The sequence below is a fragment of the Pectinophora gossypiella genome, chromosome 16, assembly GCF_024362695.1.
Source record: "Pectinophora gossypiella chromosome 16, ilPecGoss1.1, whole genome shotgun sequence".
In the NCBI taxonomy this organism is placed as follows: domain Eukaryota; kingdom Metazoa; phylum Arthropoda; class Insecta; order Lepidoptera; family Gelechiidae; genus Pectinophora; species Pectinophora gossypiella.
This window is the reverse complement of record NC_065419.1, coordinates 355,827-380,067: the sequence shown is the minus strand read 5'-3', so window position 1 is coordinate 380,067 and position 24,241 is coordinate 355,827. Positions and strand designations below refer to the sequence as shown.

The following is a 24,241-nucleotide window of genomic DNA, read 5'->3' as shown; positions in this document are numbered from 1 at the left end:
TTCTTTCATGTGTCTTTATTATAATTACAAGATAACTAAATCCAAATATCATTACAGTTACCTTACCAGCGTTTCTCCACATTGGTTAATCATTTAAAAATACACACACATACACACACACTTAAACGCGTAGTTGGACGTGACGAAGTTACGTATGATTCTGATTATGTGACAAATTGCATTATTATAATAAAATTCTTTTAAAAATATAAATTTAAAAACTAAAACCCATCTACGGAAAAATCACGCTCTAAAAATTTTATGAATTTCCAGTAAAATATTTTCTTGTTTTGTACTTTTTAGGAACGTGATTTTTCCTTAGTCGGGTTTTAGTTTTGTTATACTTATATTTTTAATTATATTATTTTACTCATCATCATGGTATAAGTTTATAACGGCCCCTGGCATAACTCATGTAACCTCTACGTACTTATATCAGGAAGTAGTAACCAGGACCAATGGCTTAACATACCTTCTGAAGCATGGATCGACTTACTTTCGGACAACCGGGTGATTATCCTGTAATGTCCTAGCCAAACCAAATAGCAACATTCAAAGTACATACTTAAAAAGTTACAAGTTAAGTATTAAATTACAATAAAGATATATATTTCCTTACTCCTAGCTCAACAAAAACATAATATATTACTGATTACACAGAGAGACACTTAGTATAATATTGAAGTTCATTTATATATGTATTTTTAATGAATCCGTTTAATTAATTCGATTATGAATATAATGCCCACTAGAGTTCCATTTGCTTGCAATATCAGCGGTTATATTATACAATTGTTTAATTTATTTAATTAAGTACAGCAAGCAGCGTTATAGTGATTAATTTTAATTCAACCACGCCGAGTGTGATCATTAAGCTTAGGGGACGCGTTAAGGGAAAATAAACCTTAGTGTATAAACCGGCTTACATACAGACATTGTGAAAGTTATGCTCTTAATACCTTTTCGTATGGACAGAGATTTTCTTTCTTATCGCAGTGTCAAAATAATAATAATTTTAGAAAATCTCAAAATTTTGAATCTCGAAATTGTAACCTACTTCGATTTTCGAAATCATTTCACATTAAATGAGTGCGAAATGAAGATGAAGTGATCGCAGGCCTTTGTAATATGATAGCGTACGGTAGCGTTTACAAGATCTCGACGCAAAGCGCCAAATACGGAAGACTCGACCGAAACCCTCCTATAACTACACACTCAATTCGTCAAGCCAGCTTTATTGTGTGCCGTGTGACCGGACCTTCAAGTCGAAGTTCGGTTTCGTCAGCCACATTAGAGCCCACCACAACAACGACCCGGGATAGATATTTAAGAGTCGCCGTCGCCGGATACGGTTTGGATGACAAGATGATGAATACGATAGCTATTTTTAAAATTTTCGAATGTTTCGATTCATTTGAAACGGTTTGTTGTCGCTGGTGTAGCGCTTATACTGCGATGGATTTTACGAAATACAAATTTAATTATAAATTTTACACGCATTCCAAACAGATTCATAGTATGACATTGCATGATGCCTGTACGCTGTCAGAGGTGAATAGTGTACGGTTAGTGACACCGTAACGAATACTGACGGGGACGATTCAGACCATGATCCTGAATTACTATCATTGGATTTTTCTGTCGGAAAACTCATGAAAATTTTAGTGTTTTTTTCTAATTATTTTCAGTTCCATGCTTTTGCGACGGAAACTTCTATTTAATTTACTAATACTATAAATGTATGGTATGAATCATCTCTCAAAGTTCTCGTTACGATGTCACTAACAATACGCTCACTCATCGCCATGTTTACGTCCCAGGTAATAGGGGGAAAACACCCACAATCAAGCACACACACACACACACACACACACACACACACACACACACACACACAAAAGCAAAAACAAAAGCCTGCTGTTTGAAATAGCTGATAATGCATCCAAATTTATGTTTTCATTTCACTTTTTGTTTGTTTTTTCACTTTATTTTATTTTTAAGTTTAAGTATTTATATATTGTAACCCTCGGAAGTAGCGTGGTCACTCCCAACACGAGCATATTAAATTGCTTACTGGGAGGTCCACAATTGGAGGTTTTTTTTTTAATTCACACGTCTGAACAGGGCTATCAAGTCATCGCTATTATTTATTGAATTGCACTATTTAAGGCCAGGTCCCCAACCCATTGCCTGTTCATACATTTCTCCAAAGTCAGATTTAACGTAGAACGCTTCCATAACAAGCAATTCATCTGCTAATCCAAGTTGGAGCACATAAGCAAATACGCAGCGAATCTCTGTATTCCAAACTATGGCAAGACAAACAGTTTACAGTTTGTGTATACGTAAATGTCTATACTAGTTATGATGTGAACTTCTCTTCTAAAGTGAGAACGTAGAAAAAATAATAACTACGTTTAGAATGGACCCTCCCCGCCCCGCACCAGTGGATGTGTTTGTTTATCTATGTTTTTCTTCACCACTCAGCGTGTAATAAACATGTATGATCCAAATAATTATTTAAATTCCAAATCCATTGATTTAAGTCCGTGTTGGTTTTTTTTTTATCTACAATAAGGCACGTCAAAAAAAAATACGAAAAAAAAAGGAATTCAAAACGTCGCGGTTTTGCTTGTTTTGCTCACAGAAATAGACAAACTAACGTTCTTCTAACTGACCTACCACAGCCGTGGTAGGTCAGTTAGAATACAACATACATACATAAGTTGATTTTTTTAAAGTAAATTTAAGTTTGTTAATATGGCGTCCAATATGGAAATAAATAGTTTTTCTTCTTTTCTTTCATACACTCACGCTTATTTCCCAGCGGGGTAAGCAGAGACTATGGAATTCCATTTGCTTCGGTCCTGACAATCTTTTCTTGCTTCCTCCACATTTATCGTTTCATACACGGACGCCGCTTTAGAGTAGATCTTACTGAACCTTTTCTGAGGACATCTCTACCACCAACCTTCGCTTTATATACTGCTTTCGTAATCCTATTATCCTTCATCCGCTCGGATGATACAAGATAAATAATAAAAACATAAAGAATTCTGTTTTTGTTCCAGGTAAGCAAATAAATAGTTCTGGAGTAATGGAGGGACATACTACAGCTAGCAGAACAGGAGCGACCGTGGAGACTCTAGTTAGAGTCACTTTGCTAATAAAGTGAGGCACACTTTTGGTCCGGTCAAAGGCTGGAAAATATCGGAGAAATATTCGCTAGTTGATATTTGTATATTTTACAAAGGACTGCGTGCCTTTTTGGTATCGAAACCTGGTGGGTGAGATTTAAGGTAAGAGTTTTGGGATATTCTTTGGTGATAGATTTTGTAGTGCCTCGTAAATGTATAGGAATAACCAAGAGGCGCAAATACGCGTGTTGTAAAAGTGTTAAAGTACAAAATACGAATGTGCAACACAGAAAAAATAATGTGACACATAAAACACAAAATGGACACACATAGCTATTCTACCGGTTTCCCAGTTATAAGAAGTAACTAACACGTTTTTGATTTCATATTACATAGTTTTAGACTTTTTTCAATCAATCAATCAATATTTTTTATTGCACAACGACATATACAAAGGACATAAACATACGAATAAAAATAGGCACAATAGGCGGCCTTATTGCTAAACAGCATTTCGACAATTCTTTTTTCTACGTGACTTATTGTAGATTTGCAACACATAGCATTGGAGACATATGCCTTGGCCGGACATATGGAGAGCGCTGAGGGCTCTCACCCGGTACAAAATTTTCACCCGGTAAAATACAGACCTGTTGGTACTCAGTTGGACGCGAACCTCGGATAAAGGAGTCGTCTGAGAGTATCATATTGGAAAGAATTAATCGACCATAGTGGATCGACAGTGATAAGCACTGAATGAGGGAAATCGTCTACCACGCCGGCGGGGTCGGTATCGGGGTAAGTTGATATGACAACAGTTACTAAAACTGTGAACGAAAGAGAGTCACTAAATAACTAAAAAGGCTGACAGTATTTCACAGTTATTGAATACCTTTCATCAAGTGCGCGAACTAAAAGCATCGCTTGTGCATAATAATTTACACACACACAACTTTTGTGAACAACGTTTTACTCGATCACTATGGAATACTCGTACGGAAATAGAGTTGCGTACTTTACCATTGATTGGTAGCTGTTATAAATACCAGGCTCAATTTGTTAGGTATCCTCTTTGTTTATAGGTTTTAAATGGGAATACTTGATACGACTATGTCGTTCTATGCAAGTCTCATCAGCTACTTTCGGGTATACCGCACAATGTCTTCCCACCTGCTGGTACTAGGGCTTCGTTACCGCATACCCTATCTGGGCTACCATTCTGTTAGCGTCCGAGTTTTTGTATCATCTTCAAATGATTGTGAATGAGCAATATCATGTACCCACTTTAAAACCCTGTCGCACTATCACGTTTGACATTTAATGAGAATTACGGTTATATTTGTCAAAAAAGTTAATGTGACATGGTTTCAAAGTATATACATGTTAGTACTCGTGACCCTGTAGTGTTGTTCTCCCCTCTTTCTCAGTGCTGCACATTCACCAAAGTTGGTCAGTTATCCCTTCACCCTCGGGACACATCAGTGTACTTCTTAATAGTTTGACAACTCTTTGATAACTACCCTAACTTGGAGTGTTTATTAATGTAATCATGTGCTTCTAATAATAAAGGTGCTCTTCGATAAAAGATAAATGGATATTAACGTTGTTGTTGATTAAGTGGGCCGAGTTCTAAAAATAAATTGGTAATCAAGTTGACCCGTATATATGTAATGGCCCCAATTCTTACAAGACACCTTCCAATTTTAAGTTATACCCGTCATTTTCTTATTCGCCGTAAAGGAAAGGGACTGTCACTTCAATCTGAACTGTCAATATTAAAATGAATGAATAACCCGGGCGAATAAAATAGGCATCACGCTGGTATGCAACCCGTTTGACGTGTGCTGTCAACTTAATTCTGTCGGGTTACAGGCCAATATAAAAATTTGGGAGGGTTTCTAAAATTCCTGCCTAAAATTGACGTGTGTTTCACAAATTTCCCTTTCTTTCTCTGTGGGTAAAAACATGACAGGTATTACTTAAAGTAACTATTAATTTTGTTATTTTAGATGTAGGTATTTATCTGCCACATTAAACTAAATACAAAGATCCCGACGAATTGAAAACCTCCTTTATTGAAGTCGGTTACAAATACTAGTTATTTACAATAATACTTTACAAAATACTAATTACAGCCAACTTTTAAATATGCAGGTCAACTCTATGGCGAAAATAAAAGGCCGAACGACCATCATTGAGGCATTGAGCGAGTTTTATAAAGGTTCAGTTTGCGAATATCGAGTGCAGCGTAAATACCGAACATTTTCGTCATTTACAGCATACAGCCTTTCAAAGCCTGTTTACTTGGCATTTTAGTCTATTGGCAAATGTCGCGACTGACTCAGTGAATGCAAAGGAAAGGTAGGACGGAAAATGGTATTTTTAAAGTTTAAGTATTCCGCAGGTTTATTAATAGAGCCGTGGTAGCCCAGTTGGTAGAACGCTTGCTTCTCACTTTGAGGTCACAGGTTCGAATCCAGCACATGCCTAAACCAATAATTGTCGAATTTGTTTTCAAATTCATGTTGGGATCATAAATGATTATCACGTGCTCCGCGGTGAAGAAAATATCGCGAGAAAACCCACATTCCCGAGAAATGCATTTTCGGAGGTATGTGACCTAACCTGTATTGGAGTGGTTTTCCCTTCGCGGGTTGGAAGGTCAGACAGACAGTCGCTTTTGTAAAAAAAAACCGGACCTGTCAATTCTTCAGGTTAGGTAAGCGGACCCTGTGAAAAACGGGATAATGCTAGGGAGAAGGTTAAAATAATGATGATACAAACACAAAACTTTATTGCTCTTAAAACAAATAATAAATCCACTCGCCAGCTACAAATGGAAACCATGTGATATAAATTATCTATGATGCAAAAATGAATCTTAACTCAAAGTGTAATTCAGTGGTTTAGAGCTCAAGCCGGGATTCGAACCCGTTATACTACGATGTAAGTCACACGTTCTTCGAACAGGACTATCACGCATTACGTGCCTCACTCTTACTTTTCTGACATTACAGGCTGATCACCTGATTGTCCAAAAAGTAAGATGGTCCGTGCTTCGGAAGGCATGTTAAGCCGTTGGTCCCGGTTACTACTTACTGATGTAAGTAGTCGTTACATGAGCCATGTCAGGGGCCTTTGGCGGCTCAATAATAACACTGACACAAGGGTTGATGAGGTTGGTAATTCACCTCACAACCCACACGATAGAAGAAGGAGCGGGGTCCACATAATTCCAGGGTCGTGGTTCACGTCGCGACTTGTGCTGAGTGAGGACCTTTTATCTCAGGACGTCCACCACCACCTTATTATCATTTCGATGATTATCCGTTTTGACTAAAATTTTAAATGATGATATTGTCTTGTTTTTATGGGTGGCGTCCTTTTGTAATAAACAATTTATATTTATTAAGTATATTACCTCTCGATTACGGAGTAGCTCTATTTATAAAAAAAGAATAACTCACCGTCAACAGGAAACTGGAGAACTTTCTCTATCAAGCAACCAATGTAAACTTTAAGTTTAAAGTCCAAGTCATCGCTCACCACTATCTACCCTCACCAGACTTTACTCCCCAAACGCTAATGAAATCATACAATGCTCATTACAAGCTTTGGAACCGAAAAGCTCTCGGCGATAAATTCAACAGAACTAAGATAAACCCCACTGAGATTAAATTTAATAATTTTATTAGATCCAATCCTGTAAGCAGCGGACCCGCGGGATTAATATTAGATACCGGAGCAGCTCTAGTGTAGTTAGGAAATGAGAGTCGCCGTCTAGAATCGTAATTACGGGCATAAAATACAAAATACAACAGTTCTGGCTGGACAGGGGGATCCTCTATCCCCCTGTATTTAACTAAATAGGACAATGGGGCTGATTCCAGTACACACTGTACATAACATAAACAGCCTATATACGTCCCACTGCTGGGCACAGGCCTCCCCTTAATCAACCGGAGGGGGTATGGAGCATACTCCACCACGCTGCTGCACTGCGGTTTGTTGGAGGTGTTTTTACGGCTAATAGCCGGGACCAACGGCTTAACGTGCCATGCCAAAGCACGGAATCATCTTACTTCTTCGGACAATCAGGTGATTCAAGTCTGAAAAGTCTTTACCAAACAAAGGACAGTCTCACAAAGTGATTTCGACAATGTCCCCATGGGGAATCGAACCCGGACCTCCAGATCGTGAGCCTAACGCTCTAACCATTAGATCACGGAGGCTGTTTGCACACTATATAATGTTATTCTTAGCAAGTCCCTGCTCACCCCAACCTAGCTGCAGCCGTGATGCATAAATAGCAGCGCAAACGAACGCTCGGGCTCACTTTTTTGTCGGCGCTCGTGGAGTACGGACGGTTATAGGATCAATTTATATTGTTCTTGATTGTCATGGGCTATTTTTGTCGGTATTAGTGTTAATTTGATAATTAGGTTGTAAAATCAGTTAAGGAGTATAAAATAATTTGTTTACTGAAATCTTATTTGTTAAATAAAATTATTAGGTCAATTCGTGTGTTATTTTTTAAAAACTTAACCTCACTTCTGGTTCGTAAAATCAGAAGTGGGATCACCGCGTGTTTTTAAGTGCCACGTGTTTCTGATCACCACGTGTTCCTTGCTGCTTTTGTCATCCTAACTAAAATTTTGTGTACTGTGCTTATTTGTTGAGTAAGTTTTATCTTAATTTTATTTTTCTTTTGCTACCTACATTCTTAACTGATTTTCTTAAGATGTCGGGACGATCATCTAGATCACGAATGGTTGATAGATCTCGTAGAAGCAGGCGCTTGCGTTCCCGGACGCCCAGTGACTGGTTGCGTCGTTATAGAGGCGATTCTGCCGCATCGCGTTATACGCCGCCGGTTTATCGGTCCCGTGGCTCATCGGATGACCGACAAAACATTTCGTCTAGGCACCGCAATAGGTCACGTAGCCCACGTCATGCAAATAGGCGTCGTGAAAGTTCACATGGTTGTCGTGATGGCTCCCGTAACGAGGCCTTAGATCAGATTCTTGGTAGACTGAGTGCGATAGAGAGTAGGTTAGAAACTCCGTCCTCACGAGCCGCCGATGCATCATCTCACCCGGTCAGCAAGCGTCACGCGCCGCCGCCCCCTCGGATGGCGTCGACTCCAGTGGAAGCACCGAGCATGGATGCTGGCACTGACAGCGAGAAGGGCATAGCAGACAGGATTGTTGGAGCGCTGTCTTCTCTAGTACAAGTAAGATCGAACCATTTTTATATATCACCCTTCGATCCTAATGTGCATGATTTTGACGTGTGGTGCGCGGAGGTTGACCACGCCAGACAATTGAATAATTGGGATGATCGCGAGTGCCTCGGGCGTATAGGTGGTTCTTTACGTGGTGATGCGAGGACATGGCTTAACGACTGGGTCACGTCGGATCGTTCATGGACGAACTTCAAAACTGACTTTCGTACGTTATGCCCTCGTGATATTGACTTTGCCACTATATTGTTTGAAGTTATGAACACCGATTCGAGTAAATTCCCTACCTATGCCGAGTACGCCCGTAGGTCACTCTTGCGACTTAATATCATTAAGGGCTTAGGTGACGAGCTAAAGACCTCTATTGTCTTGCGAGGAATTTGTGACCCCCAAGTCAAAGCGGCGGCAACCAATGCAAAACTACTGTCAAAAGAACTGGTACATTTCTTGTCCGTGTATGTCAAGCCTAAGTCGGACACGCGTGCGTCCAACAATTCTGTGCGCTCAAACAATAATGTTGCCCCGATGAGTTCGCGCAAGCGTGTATCATCTCAGAGCGATAATGTTACCGATGGCTTCTGTTTCTATTGTAAGAAACCCGGCCACAAAAAGTGGCAATGCTCGAAGAAGCCAAAATTAGACACATCTGGGGCACCTTCAGCTCCCACCACTAACGCGACAGCCTCTATGTCCAATAATAACAAATCCACTAAGCTTTGCACCTTCTGTAAACGAAATGGTCATTCTATTGAGGCATGTTTCCAAAAACAACGTATGGATAATGAGGGTAGTCAGAAAAAAGCGACGAATGTAAATTTTTGCTCAGAGCCCAATCAGGACAAAACAATGTGATACGTGCCGATATTAAGAATATACCCGTAGACGTGTTGATTGATAGTGGGTCTGATATTTCGTTGATTTCCGAGTCAGTTCTTAATTCTTTTGATTTTAACCGGATACCCACATATCGTTTGATGCGCGGCCTAGGTGGCCATGAGATCGAATCAATTTCTTACGTCACAACAATCATACAATTTCCTGAGGTATCGGTAGAAGTGGATTTATACATTGTCCCCAGTGGTTGCATTACTGCTCCTATTTTGATAGGTACTGACGTGCTTAATAGAAGCGGAATGACATACGTTCGGACTAATGAGACCCAACGTTTGAGGAGGTTAGAAAATATACCGTCCGTGCTGCAAGTGTCTACAGTGGGGTTTGATGATAATAACATTAATACACCCCTATTGGGCGAGGATAGAAATTGTTTGTTACGCGTCATCAATGACTTTTCGAGTACTTTTGTCACCGGAACCGCAACCTCTACAGTAAATACAGGTAGCATGGACATAAAACTAACTTCTACCGCGCCAATAGTTCATCGACCTTATAAACTTTCGATTGACGAGAAAATTAGAGTGCGCGACATAATTAATGACTTGATGGAGAAGGGCATCGTTCGAGAATCACAATCAGAGTACGCGAGTCCTATCATTCTCGTCAAGAAAAAGGACGGGAGTGATAGGATGTGCGTTGATTACCGCGCGCTTAACGCTGTCACGGTTAAAGAACGGTTCCCTTTACCCCTTATTGATGACCACGTTGATAAGCTTGGTGGCTTTAAATACTTTACAAGCCTCGATATGGCGACGGGCTTCCACCAAATACCCATGAAAGATGACGAGTCAATAAGCAAAACTGCCTTTGTTACGCCCGAAGGGCACTTCGAATATTTAAAAATGCCTTATGGTCTAGCTAACGCCCCAATAGTGTACCAAAGGATCATATCAAGGACACTTAAGCCGTTCATAGATTCTGGTAGGGTGTTGACCTATATTGATGACGTGTTGATTTTATCTAACACAGTGCAGGAGGGTATTGACCTGTTACGGCAGGTTTTACAAGTGCTTACTCAAGCAGGGTTCTCGGTTAACCTAAAAAAATGTTCTTTTCTGTCCACTGAAGTTGAATATTTAGGACGGTTAGTGAGCAATGGTCAGGTACGACCGAGCCCTAAAAAGGTGGAGGCGCTGGTAAAGTCTCCCAGACCTACCAATGTTAGGGAGGTTCGCCAATTCCTAGGCCTCGGCGGTTATTTTCGCCGGTACATTGCGGGATATTCATCTAAGACTGCTCCTATTGCGAAGCTTCTGCGAAAAGGTGAACCTTTCTCTTGGGGTCCAGAACAGGACAAGTCTCGCGATTACGTTATACACTGTTTGACGCACGAACCTGTTTTAGCGATCTTTGACCCAGCTTTGCCAACAGAACTGCACACTGACGCCAGTTCAGTAGGGTTAGGTGCGATACTAATGCAGGAGCATCCCGATAAGAAGAAAAGGGTCGTTGGTTATTACAGTAGATCCACTCAGGGGGCTGAATCACGATACCACAGTTATGAACTGGAGACGTTGGAAATGGTTCGAGCACTCCAGCATTTCCGTCATTACTTGATAGGTATACATTTTAAAATTGTGACGGACTGTAACTCACTGAAGTTAACCGAACGGAAAAAAGACCTATTGCCCCGTGTCGCCCGCTGGTGGGTCTATCTCCAAGATTTTAATTTCACTTTAGAGTACAGAAAAGGCTTATTTATGCAGCATGCCGATTATCTTAGTCGGAATCCTCCTGCAAATGTATCTTATATCCGGAATCATAACAACTGGGCAAAGATCGCTCAAACCGCGGACGATGAGACACAAAGTCTTATCACTAAGCTAAGAGAGGGTCAGTTAGATCCCTCTAGGTATGTTGTAAAAAATGACCTGTTATATTATAAGTACGTACCGACTGGCGAGGAACCGCGTTTTCTATGCTACATACCTAAGGGTCACCGGCTTAGCCTTTTAAGAATATTTCACGATAATCACGATCACATCGGTGCCGACAGAACGACGGATTTAATTTTACGTCATTTTTGGTTTCCGGGCTTACGCCAATTTGTTAGGAAATATGTTAAGCACTGTCTGGTTTGTTTGGCACATAAGAAAGTGCCCAGAGCGCCACTACAACCCATTGAATCCTGGACCAAACCTGATATTCCCTTTTCCACTGTCCATACTGACGTACTGGGACCACTGCCGGAATCAAACGGGTATAAGTTCGTGCTGCTCGTTATTGACTCATTTACGAAATTCTGCCTGTTGTATGGTATTTACAGGCAAGACTCTGATGAATTAAAACGAGTGTTCAGAAACGCAGTTTCGCTTTTTGGAGCCCCGTCTATGATAGTCTGTGATCGCGGTCGAATGTATGATAGTACTGACTTTCAAAACTGGGTTAATAAAATTGGAAGTTCTCTTCATTACATTACACCCGGTATGCACAGGGAGAACGGACAGGTGGAGAGATATTGCCGTACCGTACTCAACATGCTGCGAGTTGAAGTGGGGAATAGAGGGGTACAATGGTCTGACGTACTCTGGAGGGTACAGTTAACCCTCAATATCACCCGACAGTCTACCACCCAGGCATCGCCACTACAGCTGCTCATTGGTATCGATGCAGCAACTCCTGCGATACGATCCCTTGTGAGGGATACTGCTTTGCATGACTCTGGTACTAATCGAGAGGCGTTAATGACACTAAGGCGTCAACGCGCTGCTGAAAATCTGACGGCTAATCAACGGCGTCAAGACGCGTACGTCAACGAGGATAGACGTCAACCTCGTGTGTACTCTGTAGGTGACTTTGTGTTTGTGTCTAAGAGTTCACAGAGCACCGGTAAACTGGACGCGGGCATGCGCGGCCCCTATAAGGTGGTGAGCGCGTTGCCACATCATCGTTACGAGCTGGAACTCCTGGCCGGGTCATATGGCAAAAGAACCCAGGCTGCCGCGGAAAACATGGTGTTGTGGCATGGCGAATGGACGCCGGAGACTTGCGCAGCTTTCTTTCGGAGCGGTGAGTTATTATGTGAACGTTACAGCTAACGCCTTCATGGCAGTGCCTCTGACGTCCATATTAGTTGAGTGTTAATGCTAACGCCTCACGGCATTGCCTCTGACACTAAGGTTTCGTGTTATCGCTAACGCCTATATGGCATTGCCTCTGACACTAAGGTTTTGTGTGTGTTATCGCTAACGCCTATACGGCAGCGCCTCTGACACCCAGGTATATGAGTGTTATAGCCAACGCCTTTATGGCAGCGCCTCTGACATTCAGGTTTTTCAGATGTTATAGCCAACGCCTTATGGCATTGCCTCTGACATCCACACTTGTTGTTTGCTGCCTTGCGGATTAGTGCGGATGTAAACTATTGCTTCCCCATGTGTTCACGAGGAGAGTAAGCAATTATTTGGTGGCACTGCGCCCGACGGTAATCCGGAACGTCGTCGGACGGAGTGCTATGCAGTAGATAAGTCATTTGTCTATAGCAAATGTAACTTTAAATTTTCTTTCGCGAGACTGTGAGAGCGAGAGTGCACGCTTGCTGTCATAGTTAAAAGTTTCATATGAAATCCGTTAGTTTAATTCAATTAGTCCTTACAAGTGTCTAATTTTTCACCGATCAAGACAAATGACTTAGTGCAGTTGCACGGACTAAACGTAAACTTTAATGAGGAATGTGCGCTTTTCAGACGACCATGATGAACCTGGCGATGGCCCGAATGATGATGGTTCGGGAGATGACGATGATACTCAACCCGCAGCTATGCACGCGGGCGAGGACGCACCGCGGTCAGGAACGGCCGTCTTAGCAAGTCCCTGCTCACCCCAACCTAGCTGCAGCCGTGATGCATAAATAGCAGCGCAAACGAACGCTCGGGCTCACTTTTTTGTCGGCGCTCGTGGAGTACGGACGGTTATAGGATCAATTTATATTGTTCTTGATTGTCATGGGCTATTTTTGTCGGTATTAGTGTTAATTTGATAATTAGGTTGTAAAATCAGTTAAGGAGTATAAAATAATTTGTTTACTGAAATCTTATTTGTTAAATAAAATTATTAGGTCAATTCGTGTGTTATTTTTTAAAAACTTAACCTCACTTCTGGTTCGTAAAATTATTTTAAGTCATACCTGTCAATTTCTTACCCGCCGAAAACATTAATTTATGATGTTCAATCTACGGTATTAGTAAATCTATGGCCGAAAGGGAAAAGGAAATGGAACACATGCAAAATTTTAGGCAAAAGTTATAAAACCCTTCCAAAATTTTATATTGCCCAATAACAAAAAAATATATGAATTATTTGTCTTATTGTTTTGTAAGTAAATTAGAAGGTTCAATACGATCTACTCTGAACCGGGGTGCGTGTATGAAGCGATTGATGAATGTGGAGGAAGCAAGAGAAGTGTGTCAGGATCGAAGCAAATGGAATTCTATAGTCTCTGCTTACCCCGGTGGGAAATAGGCGTGAGTTTATGTATGTATGTATGTAAGTAAATTAAAGTTCGTCAATGTGGCGTCAAATATGGAAATAAATGTTTTTTCTTTCTTTCTAACTTGACAGAATTAAGTTGACAGCACACGTCAATGGATTGCATATGAGCGTGATGCTTCTTTTCTTCGCCCGGGTTATACTTATTCATTTTAAAATTAACAGTTGTCAATCACCCGTCCTTTCCTTTTCGGCGGAAAAGAAAATGACAAGTGTAACTTAAAATAAAATTAGGAGGGTTCTGCAGGAAAAGGGGCCAATAACTTAATCGGTTTTTATATTTGTGACAGATAACCGCGTCCGTGATCTAGTGATTGAGTGTTAGGCTCACGATCCAGAAGTTCTGGGTTTGAATCCCTGGTGCAGTAGACAAGTAATCAAAGACAACTTGCAGCCACGAAGTTCTTAAATCTTAAGGGACAAGGGATGACCTTATCGCCATGATAATTATTCACCATGTTAAAAATAACACAATCCATCTATCGGATGTAGCGACATCTCCGATAAGCTGCTCTATAGTTTTTTTATGAATTATAATAAAAAAAAACAAATATCTGTCCTGACTTTCCACTAATTCAATCATCAAAGACAACCACTGGCAAGAAATCCACTTTCGGTCAACTAAACAATAACAGTTTACTAAGTATCTGAGAACTTTTTATTAGTCCACCCGGTCGTATCCGGTTATATCCGGATTTAGCTAACTATAACTAGTTGGAACAAATCACGGGAGTTTGCGACCGAAAAAGTTGGTTATTGGCCGAAGTTAGGTTACGAAGCGATTACCGGTTTCCGGTTACGGTAAATAGCTTGTAGTTTCGAGTAATCTGGTTACCGAACTTGATTTGCGGATCGCCTTACATATTAAATCGTTAAGGAATCGAGGGTAGGGGATAGTATTTCGGGATTCCGTATCAAAAGTGGCTGCAAGTATTACTTGTGGCTGTAAAACGAGGGATTATGAGAATCATTCTATGTATGAAGACCTCAACGGTTGTAGTGGCCGAGATGGGAGTTGGGTAGAAGGGAGATAGGGCCAAGACACCTGGAACCTGATAAGGGCGGTAGTAATTGTCAGTACTCAGAGGTGAAAGATAGGAGTCCTAGTACGGCTTTGAAATAGACGCTGTGCGCCATCTCTCTTGCAACAAACAGAATACTGCAGAGCGGATGGCAAAAGGGAAACCACTGCTCTACTCTTCCCTAAAGAATAACATGGAGAATGCTACGCCGTAAAGACCGTGGCTTTTAAATTAATGATGGTGATGATTCATGTATGAGTATTATGTACCTACTCTGTACGTCAATACTAAATATGGATGCAACTTATCTTGTGACTTGTGGCTGTGTACTCCGACAGAGATTTCGAACGTCAGTTGCTATGAATTATTAAACTGCGTTGATAAACAAAAAAAATCGGACGACGTAGAGGGACTGTAAGATTAATGATTACCTAAATGATAAAAATGTCTGGTATTAAATGTGTCCTTTTAGTTATTAAATAACTTCTAATGTACCCTCATTGATTTAAAAGATGTGTTGCTGTTGCAGTTTCTTGTCATTTCTTCTCTTCAGCTATAAAACCTTGCGAAATGACGTAAATTCAAAAATGTTACATTGACGTTCCTCAAGTTTATTCATGATAATTACGTTGAATAAATAATTCTGATTTCTGGGAAAATAAATAAATAAAGCGACCGCGCCGTAGAGAGGCGCGACGTCAAGCCATTCACCGCAAAGAGACTCGCCGTAGCGGGAATCGCCGTTTGGGAAGTCTCTGTCAAGGTCATAATTCATTGTTGCATGAATCTCTCTGTTAGACATTATCTTTTTTATTACAAACGAAGAATTTTCAAAAACATACGCCCATAACGCCCAAAGCTTTCCAAGGGGAACCACAAGTCATCAATGTCAGACATAATATAATTCGCGTTAAATATTTTCCGATGGAACCTATAAAAGTGGTCTATAACTATTTTACGGCGAGTAAAACGTGTCGAGTGGCAGCCCTCTATGTTTAGTTTAGTACTTATAAAAGTGTTGGCCCGAATGTTTGCGCCAATATTCGTAGCCAATATTTGTAAGTTCTATAATCCCTGCATATTGCCTAGCCTTATGAATTATTAAGCTAGTTTAACTACTTAAAGAGCTATGAATATTATAACAAATGGTTTACTATTGATAACCAAGGAGAGTCCTAAGCTAATATCGCAACGGCAGTTAAGAGTTATCGATACGATTTACTGCTTGTAAGGGATTAATGTTCTAATAATGCCGTCTCTGATTAGATACAATAATTTATGTATGGTCAATTTCTCACTCACCGGCAGTACTTTCAAACTTCATCTTATATATTAATTCCTAATCTTACGCCGATAAGCCGTTGGTTACTCCTTACTGAAGTAAGTACGTAGTCGTTACATTAGTCATCTCAGGGGCCTTTGGCTGCTCAGTAGTAACCCTAGCACCAGAGTTGATGATGTTGGTAATCCACCTCACAACTCATACGATAGATTCCTAATCTTGTCCATTTTGGTCATACGCATATTGGTTCATTCGCATCTCCACCACATGTACTCTTCTTTCATCTGTCTCCATTGTCACCCAACACTCGGAGCAAGACATGTCTTGGACTCAGTGTGATAGTATCTCTTTATACTTATTTTTGTTTAAGGGAATTCTGATGAACATATGAGTTCATGGGGATCCCCTGGGAGATCGGGTTAGGGGATCCTAATGGACGAAATGCTTATGAATCTTAATAAATGAAATTTTATAAATCTTCCCTTTTAGCTTTAATCTCGATCTTGTGTCTCGATGAAAAATTTTCCAACGTGTTTATCCACAAGTATGCATTATTATTATAATGCTTTTAAGCGTTAATACTATTCCTGAATGAGTATACGCAGAAAGAAATAGCAATACACACTAGATTGTTTTTAACCTAAAATTGTGGCTTAAATATCATCCTTCGTCATTTAATAAAAATAATATAAGCAGATTTAAAAGTAACCAATTTAAGGATATGCTTCTTGTCATCACAAGTGGCTCCCAATCGTTGGCCCAATATTGGCCAACGAAAGACACCTGCATTCACTAATGGATTTGTCCCCGGTTACTTTTTGTGGGGGTTGAAGGGGGATGGACAGGGGACATTTTTGTTTGCATTGCCGATTTTTAGTACTAACAGGATCGTCTGGCTGAAATGACGATATCTCGCGTATTGGGTGTTGGGTTGGGCGAATGGCGACCAATTATTGCATTTGGTTGAAAAAGTGAATAAAATCCGTTGACAGTAAAGCTGTTTGATTGCTAGAGTAGCATTTTTATTGAGTTTTATTGAAGTTATTTTTTGTTTCTCTGATTTTTATTTCTGTAATTTATTGTTTTTGCTTTTTCATATACATAAAGTGACACTCGCTATTCACATTGGCGATAGCAGAGAGTGAAAAGTATACGATTACTTACAGAACTGCACTTTTGTTATTTTACAGGTAAAATCCTTCCAACCTACAAAACAAAATCATCCTAGGACACCTACGTAAAATTTATACCTTCAAGTCTTCTTATCGTGTGGGTTGTGAGGTGGAATGGCAGCCTCATCAACCCTGGTGTCAGGGTTATGATTGAGCCGCCAAAGGCCCCTGACATGGCTCACGTAACGATTACTCACTTACATCAGTAAATTGTAACCAGGACCAACGGCTTGACGTGCCTTCCGAAGCACGGATCATCTTACTTTCGGACAATCAGGTGATCAGCCTGTTATGTCCTAACCAAACTAGGGATCACAAAGTGACACCTTCAAGTTAAAAAAAAATACATAACTTTTTATACAACACAACATCAACAAAGAAGACAACAGCTGAATGTAGCACAACAGAGTATATTTACTAACAACACAAATGCAATCGCTAAAAACACACGTCCACATTGATTTCCACAAAATAAACAGGTAAACCGAAAACCGTTTGTTTTTATAAACGGTATTTGTTGTATTCTCTAATTAAACCGGTTCCTGTCGCATGATACCGGTATCGGCGCGCAATCGGTGCGGCTCTAACTTATTAAAATATTGCAATCATAACTCACGGATGACACGTTTATTATTAGGTTATTTTGTTTGTTTTCCCGTAATTGTAGTTGGCCTGGTAACGTGATTCCGGGAATATATCAAAATCAACACTGAATAATATGGTAATTAAATATTATTATTAAAATAGGTATTATTGCTCGCAACTTCGTTCATATAATTTCACTACTTTATTGTATGAATTTCCAGTTATCTCTCCTTAACATTCTTTTACGTTAAAATGGTGGTATGGGGCATGATGGAAACGATTATATTTCTTTAATCCTTGTTTATTAAAAACGTTTTATGAATTGAATACATTTTCCATTTTAAAACAACCGAACGCTATTTCCCTATCATTCCACAATCCTCTCTTCTTCCTCGCTCAGCCCTCGCTCTCTCTTTCACTTCGGGCAACTTTTTTACTTTAGAACCTCAGAAAACTTATCTAAATTCCAAGGTCATAAGGTCTTTCTGACAGTTTTTCCAATATACCCGGGAAAAAGCAGTCGAACGATTTGTAGTACGACACAAAAGTCATAAATAGTGGAAATTGACCCTCTCTCCAGACTGGCAAATTTATACCTCTTTGTATTTTATCTCTGTATGTAATCAACCCCGGAAAAACAAAAACTAATTTCATCTCTATCTAAGGGCGACCCCACACGGGAAACTATTCAAGCATTGTCCCGTTAGGAGATTAAAATAAAACAATTAATGCACAGGAGATGACATTTGCATATTTTGACAATTACTAGGCATCGCGGAGCGAGGGGAGGGGGGTAATTATAGACTGGAGGACTTCCAGTCTTTGTGTGTATCCGTTTTAGAGATATTTAGTTTTAAAGTCTTAAGTCTGTTTGTTTTAATTTCCGCGGGGTGCATTTTAATTTATTGCACCTTTTCACTAAAAATGTTTTGTTTTTATCTATTTGAATTTGCATTGAAATTGCTACTAGGGGTTAAGTGAGGTAGTTTCCTGTTGTGTTAGGAAAGAACTTTTAAGGCCATGTCATACTAAAATAAAGTAGAATACAAAAGTTTTAAATATTGTCACTTGTAACTACTGTGTTGCATCAATTAGTTGCAATAATTCACCCCTCCTATGCGTCGTCCCCTGCCCCGATTTGCTTTGTTCCTTCAGGGCAAAGAAAACTTGTTCGACTGACTATTGATAGCAACCAGACTAAATAAAAAAAAGCTTCAGAAGCCCGATACCGACCCCGCCGGCGTGATCGATGTTTACCCTCATTCAGCGCTTATTGCTATCGATCTACTGGAATCGATTAATTCTTTCAAATATAATCTCTGACAAATCCTCTGAGCCGAAAATCTCGCACAACTGAGCACCCTCAGTCCTGTTGTCTTTTGTACCGGGTAAGAGACCTGAACGCTCCCTATTAAAGTCTCAAGTAGTTAATAAAATGTAATATACCATTTGCAATCAGGCCAAAAAAGTATCCAGGGCTGTTGGATCACAACAAAATATTTGATTACAAAGTTTAAATATAGCCATCAGCTGCATTGTGTGTGAGAGCGGATCGTATACATTTCGTATGAAAATTTCATTACGTATAGTTCGACCGACGGCGGCGGGTAGCATTCGAGGTTATGATAGAGCATTTGATACTAGTATTGTATTTAAATTAAAATCCATTTTGACCTGTCTTACACGATAACTAGTCATAGCTATCTTAAAAAAATAAATTTGGTATTTTTAAAAATATGTGTATAATAGTCATATTATACTAGGGGTTAAGTGAAAGGTATCATTTTCAGTTAACCCTGCACGGTCTTCTTCTTCTATCGTGTGGGTTGTGAGGTGAATTCTCAACCTCATCAACCCTGGTGTCAGGGATATTAGTGAGCCGCCAAATGTTCATGTAACGACTACTTACTTACATCAGTAAGTAGTAACCGAGACCAGGCTTAACGTACTTTTTGGACAATCAGTTGATCAGCCTTTAATGTTGTAACCAAACTAGGGATCACAGAGTAATATTTGTGATATATTATGTCCCCATCGGGATTCGAACCCGGGACCTGAGGATCAAGGGCTTAACGCTTAATTATTGGACTACGGAGACTGTTGCACGGTGACCCTGAGTGTACGAAACTTACCTTAGCTTTTCCTTGCGTTTGCCTGGTCTATGACTATGAAATAAGAATCTGTATAACAAAATGTATCTTGATCGAAAGTGCTGTTTCTACTACATAACATATCGTACTCATCTCATTGACACGCGGTTTTTTACAGAAGCATCTGCCTATTTTACATTCCAACCCAAGAAGGGAAAGCCAGCCAAATGCAGGTTAGGTCACATACCTCCGAAACGCATTTCTCGGGAATGTGGGTTTCCTTTAAATATTTTCCTTCTTCGCTGAGCACGTGATAATTATTAATAATCCAAACATGAATTCAACAACATGAATTAAATTCGAAAATCAAGCGTTCCCCAGCTGGGCTACCACGGGTCTTTGCTTATTTCAAATGCTGCAAAAGCTTTATTTTCTTATTTTGCTTATGAAATCGATTTTACATTTTAAGGTCGTCAGAGACGAAAACAGAAACCATATAAAAACAACAAAACATACACAAAAAGTAACAGTAAAATAAATTCGAATTTTGCATAACCACCGTGTTTCAACAATGAAGAGCAAACGCCAGACATTTTGTAAACTTTACATAGTTTTGTCATGGCTATTGCAGTCGTAGTAGAGAACACTATGGCGGCGACGCGAACTGAAGGCTACCAACACGCCGTCCTTAACGAGAGTCACCTCGAACGGAGGCGGCCGGTACAAATTTACGCGCGGATAAATTAGTGTGCCCCACGCGATTTGCATGCGATCCCTCATTATGCAGCCTATATGCGTGTCAAACTATGGCCAGACGGCTAGTTACTGCTGGATTGTGGCTAATCGTAGCTATCTGCTACTGTTCTTGTTACTACATTATCCAATACTGTTCAAAATATACCCACACTAAAGCTTCTATGGTCAGCTGGGAGCGAATACAAAACATAGAACACGTACATCTGCATCCCGGGCATGGCTGATGCAGGTTTTGAAATTAGTAAGATGCATTTTTGGATTAATAATGGTGTTAGTGACATCGTTACGCCTACTAAGGGGGATGATTCAGACCATGATTCTGAGTTGATATCAAGAGGGATTTTCCGTCGCAAAATTCATGTTTTTTTTTTAGTTTTTTTAAAATGATTTTCAATTTCATACTTTTGCAATGGAAAATTTCACTTGATATTAACCCAGAATAATGAGCTGAATCATCCCTCTCACTATTCGTTACGACGTCACTTTACACTCCGTACAAGTACATACAGGTACTTAACCATACAAGTAGGTATGGGTGTTAGTAACATCGTAACGAATACTGAGCGGGATGGTTCAGACCATGATTCTGAGTTGATATCAAGTGTAATTTCCTGTCGGAAAATTTATGATTTTTTTTTGTGTTACTTCAATTATTTTCTGTTCCATACTTTTGCGACGGAACTACGGTCTACTTGATATCTACTCAGAATCATGGTCTGAATCATCCCTAAAACTTTTCGTTATGATGTCAGTAACACCCTTTATTTCACGCTTTATGCATCACTCGAAAGCACGTAAGACTATGGCACGGATAATTATTGTTTGCTAAGTATTAGCTAAATACATATTAGTTGATTCTGGTTTTAGATTGATTAAGGTTCATTGTGTTTTTTTATATACTAACAGCAGCTAAAGTGTCACTGTCTAAGTCTTAAAGACAACGAGAATTAGACTATAAAATGTTTTTTTTTTAAATCTTGTTCGTCAAACAAAATATCGAAACAAATAATTTCAAATCACCGGATACGGTAATCGACAAAAACAAATCACTTCCGCATTTCAACTAGTACCGTCGTAACGTCCATAGCAAATCCTAAAGCAAACAAAGCAATGCGCGGGCGCCATAAATAAAATTAGGGTTCCGTTGCACTTCCCGTTAAAAAACCATAAAGGGTCGAGTCATAACTGGCCGGTGACAGAGCTTTCAATTTGCTGCAGTGTGCGAGGGTATTTATAGGCGTGGGTACTGTGGGCTGCACAAGTCAGAATAACAAAAACATATAAAAGAATGATCGCGGGTAGTATTAAATTAGATTCGGTGACATTTTGTGAAGAGGTTTTTTGTTGGCAGGGTGAATTTAGTGGATTTTGTGTATAGGCTTGGAGTGCTGGTTTTAGAATCATAACTAATTTTTAGCCGTTTTTAAGTCCGTAAAAATATGTTTTTTTAGATTCCTAATGACTAATGTCTGGAAGAGCTCTTCAAATTCATTTTATACCATCTCTTAGGACTGTATGTATGCAATTGTATAAACGCTATCTCAATTAACTTCAACTCCATTCATTTGCGGAACCGTGGTTGCGCCATCCCATCATACTATCCTAATTATTTATTTGGTTCATAAATATGTAAATAATGTATTAAAATTAAACAATACAATATAAAAACACTATATTGCAAAAAAGAGGATATAAGAAATCAGAATCATTTATTTAACGTAATTATCATGGATAAACTTGTTGAAGATCAATGTAAAAATTTTGATTTTACGTCATTTCGCGTAAGGTGTTATGGCTGAGGAGAAGAAATGACAAGAAACTGCAACAGCAACACATTTTTTAAAGCAATGAGGGTATACATTACAAGTGATTTAATAACTATAGGATCACATTCAATACCAGACGTTTTTGTCATTTAGGTAATCATTAATCTTATAATAAGCTTTTTTAGTTTTCATCTCGAGCTCCTCCGTGCTTCGGAAGGCACGTTAAGCCGTTGCATTGTTCCCGGCTGCATTAGCAGTCGTTAATAACCATCAATCCGCACTGGGCCCGCGTGATGGTTGAAGGCCCGATCTCCGTATCCATCCATAGGGAAGGCCCGTGCCCCAGCAGTGGGGACGTTAATGGGCTGATGATGATGAAGCTTTTTTACATAAAGTAAGCTTCAGATATAAAACACAATCAAAAGAATAAGGTACACGTCATAAAAAGCTTACTATTGTAAACAAGCCTTATGAGAAAAGATATATAACTTATTGAAGGCATAAAACTTTTTCCATCAAATGTACCGGATCTTATATGAACGTTGTACTAGCAACCGTACCTAACATTACGACCTGACCGAGGAGGGTGCACAGGCCAGACATAGAACGCATAAATTAATGCAGTATTAGGGTGCCCGAATCAAAAGGGTATCACAAAGATAGTGAAAACTCAGAGGGTGATGCGCAGAGTAGTATAGAATAGATGCATTCTCTTTTTTTTAAAGGACTTTTTTAAGGTAAATTTACTGTTCTTTATTAACTTGTGTGTGTGGTACTAGATAAAATATTATTTAATTATTACGCTAATTTTATAGGTATAATCAAAACCAAAAACCATTTTAAATATCCATTACGCATAAATCGAACGATTTTCTTACTTTCTTTACGCCTGAAGTTTGTAAGTGTAAGTATGGTAGCGTAAGTAATTAATAAGTTAATATTATAAAACAGACTTTTAAAATGATATGTTTTAATATTATCTCTCTTACTGTCTGTCAACTCTACAATTTAATCTATGCCATGCCGTGATGCATCGGTACTAAACCATCGTTGTCGACACTTCGCACGAAGGGTTAAAAATCGTGAATTATCGCTCTCCACGCACTGATCCGGTATTTATTATGATTTACGCATTTAACCCCAACAGTCCACAAAGATAACTACACTCCCCCATGTTTAAGTTACTACTTAGGTACTTAACACTTCGACAGTGCGTCCTGTTTGCTTCTTAACAAGTCCATGGGATCTGTACCTTCTGTGTCTTTAAATTGTAAAGTTTTATGTTTCTTATAATAAATTTTAATAAGATTCTTCTAACTAACGGTATCTGCCAATCTAAATCATTGTTGTGATATAAATGTAGATGTGTACGCTGTCTGCTCATAAAATTAAACCTAAAACTCTATTCAAAAAGCAATTCCTTGTACGAACTCTCTTTACCGTGAAGCGACACAAATAAAAATAAAAGAGATAATCCGTGGCAAGCTAACATCTCCCGGAAAACGAACTTCCGCTTTTCTAAAGGAAACTTATGAATTTATCCGGGAGCGTCTAATTCCGCGTGTACGGAACCCCGGGCTAATGACATCGCATTGCACTTAGCCGAACCCAGTCAATGGCTTAGCGTCATCTTATACTGAAATGTAACTTCGATAAAGTTTAAAAGTTGGTTGAGAAAAGGTGAATGTTAAAATATTTTTATCACGGGAAGGATTTTATGCTCTTCAGCTTTCCGCTGGTTGCTTTTTTGGCGGGTGCTAAGAAAATAAATGTGTTTTATTTTTGAGTGGAAAGTAGTGCTGTG

At 39.4% G+C, this 24,241-nt stretch overlaps 2 protein-coding genes across 2 annotated transcripts in view; both read left to right on the top strand.

Moving 5' to 3' along the window:
- The window catches only part of LOC126373950 (uncharacterized), a 549,982-nt gene that overhangs the window by 320,699 nt on the left and 205,042 nt on the right, over nt 1-24,241 (top strand). The window lies entirely within an intron of this gene.
- On the top strand, nt 11,694-13,383 carry LOC126374016 (uncharacterized). The gene is made up of 2 exons (XM_050020462.1): nt 11,694-12,285; nt 12,963-13,383. Exons 1-2 carry the CDS (start codon nt 11,703-11,705, stop codon nt 13,124-13,126), a joined length of 747 nt encoding a protein of 248 aa, XP_049876419.1. The 5' UTR covers nt 11,694-11,702; the 3' UTR covers nt 13,127-13,383.